The following is a 2835-nucleotide window of genomic DNA, read 5'->3' on the forward strand; positions in this document are numbered from 1 at the left end:
TATATATATATATATGCTAAAGACACTTTCAGAGTAAGCATGCTTCTTTTAGCTTAACTAACAAAACACAAAAAACCTGTCTAAATTCCCAAACCAGACATAGGTGCTACTTTAGGTTTATGAATTATTCTGGGATATGAAAATATGCATGTGTGGAAAGTACAACAGAAAACAGAAGAAGAGAGGAAACACAGCACTGCCTCTCTTTCCAGTAATTCAAGCAAGAATCTTTTCATGATTGCATCTCCAGGAGTATCAATACCTGACAGTGAAAAGATACAAAAATAATGAGGCAAAAGGCTTTAATACTGTAATATGAGTCTAGTTTCCTAACACCAGACAAGTGTCACAAATATGGTGGTAGTTAAGGAGGCAAAAATAAATGTACTTAATAATAAAAGGTAACTTACACAAACAAAGTTAAAGTTTGACAAATCCAAAAAGACACAAGCTGAATATAGTTTAACTAAATAAATATAAAAAAACCCATAAAGGTAAACAAATCATCTTCTTACCGCATGAACAAATTTCATAAAAAATGTACTTCTATTCACACAAACCTCTCATAGTGCGATATCCAGGAGTTGGCCGTAAAGGGCAATGCATCTCAGTGAACTTCTGTCAAAATCAGTCAGCAATGAGAGGAGAGACTGATGTTTATTTCTACATGTTTGATATATGGAGACTTAAAAACGTACAATATAAGAGAATAACAGAGTGGAAAACCATATTCTGTCAAAACTTCAACAATATCTCCAAAATAAATGATGGAGCCAAATCAGTCATTTAAAAGCATCAAAGAAATCATTCATGAAATGTGTTGGCTAAAAGTGTGCATAAAATCTTCAACTGTCTCACATTCCTGAAGCGGTGTTAGACTGTACATGGAAATATGCTTACTGCAATATGTACTGGTCTATTTTATATACAGTCACAAATGTCAATTTAAAATTTCAAATATATACACATATAAGGAGCCTGAGGGAAAACGTGTTTATTCTCGACTCCTTGGTGCCAAAAATTGATTGAAAATTGATTTATTCACTGCATGTTTATGTCTGTTTCCTATTTATGGAAAGTTCCTGTTTATATCTATGGTTTGTGATGCATTTCTATCCTAAAGACAAAGATATAAAACTTTAGATACTTCACAAAGAGATAATAGCATACATAGAAAAACCTCCTTCAACACCTAAACCTTATGAAAGCCTCATATTAGAGCAGAAAGTACGACGGCCACCATAAGAAAAGTTTACAGTGTTCAATTATGCAGCATGAACTGATCAGCACATTATTGAGACAGAACAAAAAAGTTTTGGAAGGAAACGCTAAAGAAAAATAAATCCTCCATTTATTTACCAGATTCACTCTGGTAAAACTAAACACATGTTTGAGATCAGCAACCTTGGTCCATCACTATAAAAAGAGGTTAATTACAGGTTTAAAGATCTCCTAGTGAAGTAAACCACATCCTTTATAAACCACAACAAATCTTCAGTTGTTGACTCCAGAAAGAATGAAAAACAATGGAGGCACCATATGTAAGTGGAAACTTAAAGACAATCTAATAGATCATAAACTATGATCTATTAAATCATAGTTTAATAATGTCTTCTGGTAGCTGAAGCTTCCAGAAATATCAGAGATAAGGGGCAGAGAGAGATATTTACAAACCGCTGCGACACGCCTAACGCCACATCAGTTCACCTCAATAAGAAATAAGATCAGGGTTTCTGTCCCCAGTAAGACAGGGGGCAGAAAAACAACAAAGACAAAAATAAGTACCAAGTCTGGACATGATGATTCCACAAAGAAAATAACAGAAATTACTTATTTATGTACATAAATGTTGCTTTTTTAAACTTTATATTGCTATATTTTTCAGTCAGGAAACCAGCTAAAGGAAACAAATATCAGAACTTTTGAAGATACAAGATTGACAAGTAACCTACAAGCTGCAAGCCCAGAGAGATCAACTTCACCGTGGCACATGTGGAGCTGCAGACTCACCAGAGATGCAGAGGTGGAATCGACACAGTTCATCGCACAGCGTGTCTGGACTCTCCAGCTCCCCCGGTCCTCCTCTTCCTCCTTCTCTCCTCTTCTTTCTGGGTGACATCCTCTTCACCATCTTCATTACACGTTCCACTTTATCCATCCTGGACAACTAAGTTTCCCCAAGTACCTCCAGATGTCTTTAGATCCTCTTCTCTCCCTCTTCTTGTTTGTCTTTCTCTCTTTCGTCCCTTCTGTTAGCTATAATAATGTCTTGTCTTCACTAGTTTCTTCTCTTTCCTCTTATGCATTACCTAAATCCTTTCTCTACCTTTTCCTTGTTCTTCTTTCTCTCCACAGTCCAGCGTTTTAAGTTTTACCTCTTGTTCCACTAGTGTCCGATTTTACATCCCTCTCATCTAGACTCTTGATCTTTGTTTACCTTTTCTTCTCTCTGCTTACAGAAAATCTGAAGATCGAAATGATGAGAGAAGTGATACTGAGAGAAACGAATGAAAAGAGGGAGAGGAAGAGGCTGCACATTCACTCACGCACCTCCTTCCCTTTCCCTCTCTCTCTCTGCACCTCCCCACTGCATAAGTACATCCAGCTACCAAAACTCCCTGGCAGAGCTGAGCTTTGTTCAGTCTTTCCCAAAGGGTGTGGGTACGCGTGTGTGCATATATATATATATATATATATATATATATATATATATATATATATATATATATATCCAACATGAATCTATCCAACATGTTTTTCTGGATGCTCTTTTGTTGTTGTGAATGCCTTTATTTGACCAGAACTGTTTTTGGTTCCCTCGTTGTTTTTCCTGCT

General features: G+C 36.2%; 1 protein-coding gene across 2 annotated transcripts in view; it reads right to left on the minus strand.

The window, feature by feature from the left end:
- The window catches only part of LOC106947336 (glutamate receptor-interacting protein 2-like), a 106388-nt gene extending 103888 nt beyond the window's left edge, over positions 1-2500 (minus strand). For both annotated transcript variants that reach the window (XM_015032253.1, XM_015032252.1), the window contains exon 1: positions 2011-2500. In XM_015032253.1, the coding sequence (XP_014887739.1) occupies positions 2011-2158 (148 nt within the window). In that variant the 5' untranslated portion in view covers positions 2159-2500. The remainder of the gene's footprint in view (positions 1-2010) is intronic.
- Positions 2501-2835: the final 335 nt, after the last annotated feature.

Source organism: Poecilia latipinna, unplaced genomic scaffold, assembly GCF_001443285.1.
Source record: "Poecilia latipinna isolate Pla-1442-1.1 unplaced genomic scaffold, P_latipinna-1.0 Scaffold235, whole genome shotgun sequence".
Taxonomy (NCBI): domain Eukaryota; kingdom Metazoa; phylum Chordata; class Actinopteri; order Cyprinodontiformes; family Poeciliidae; genus Poecilia; species Poecilia latipinna.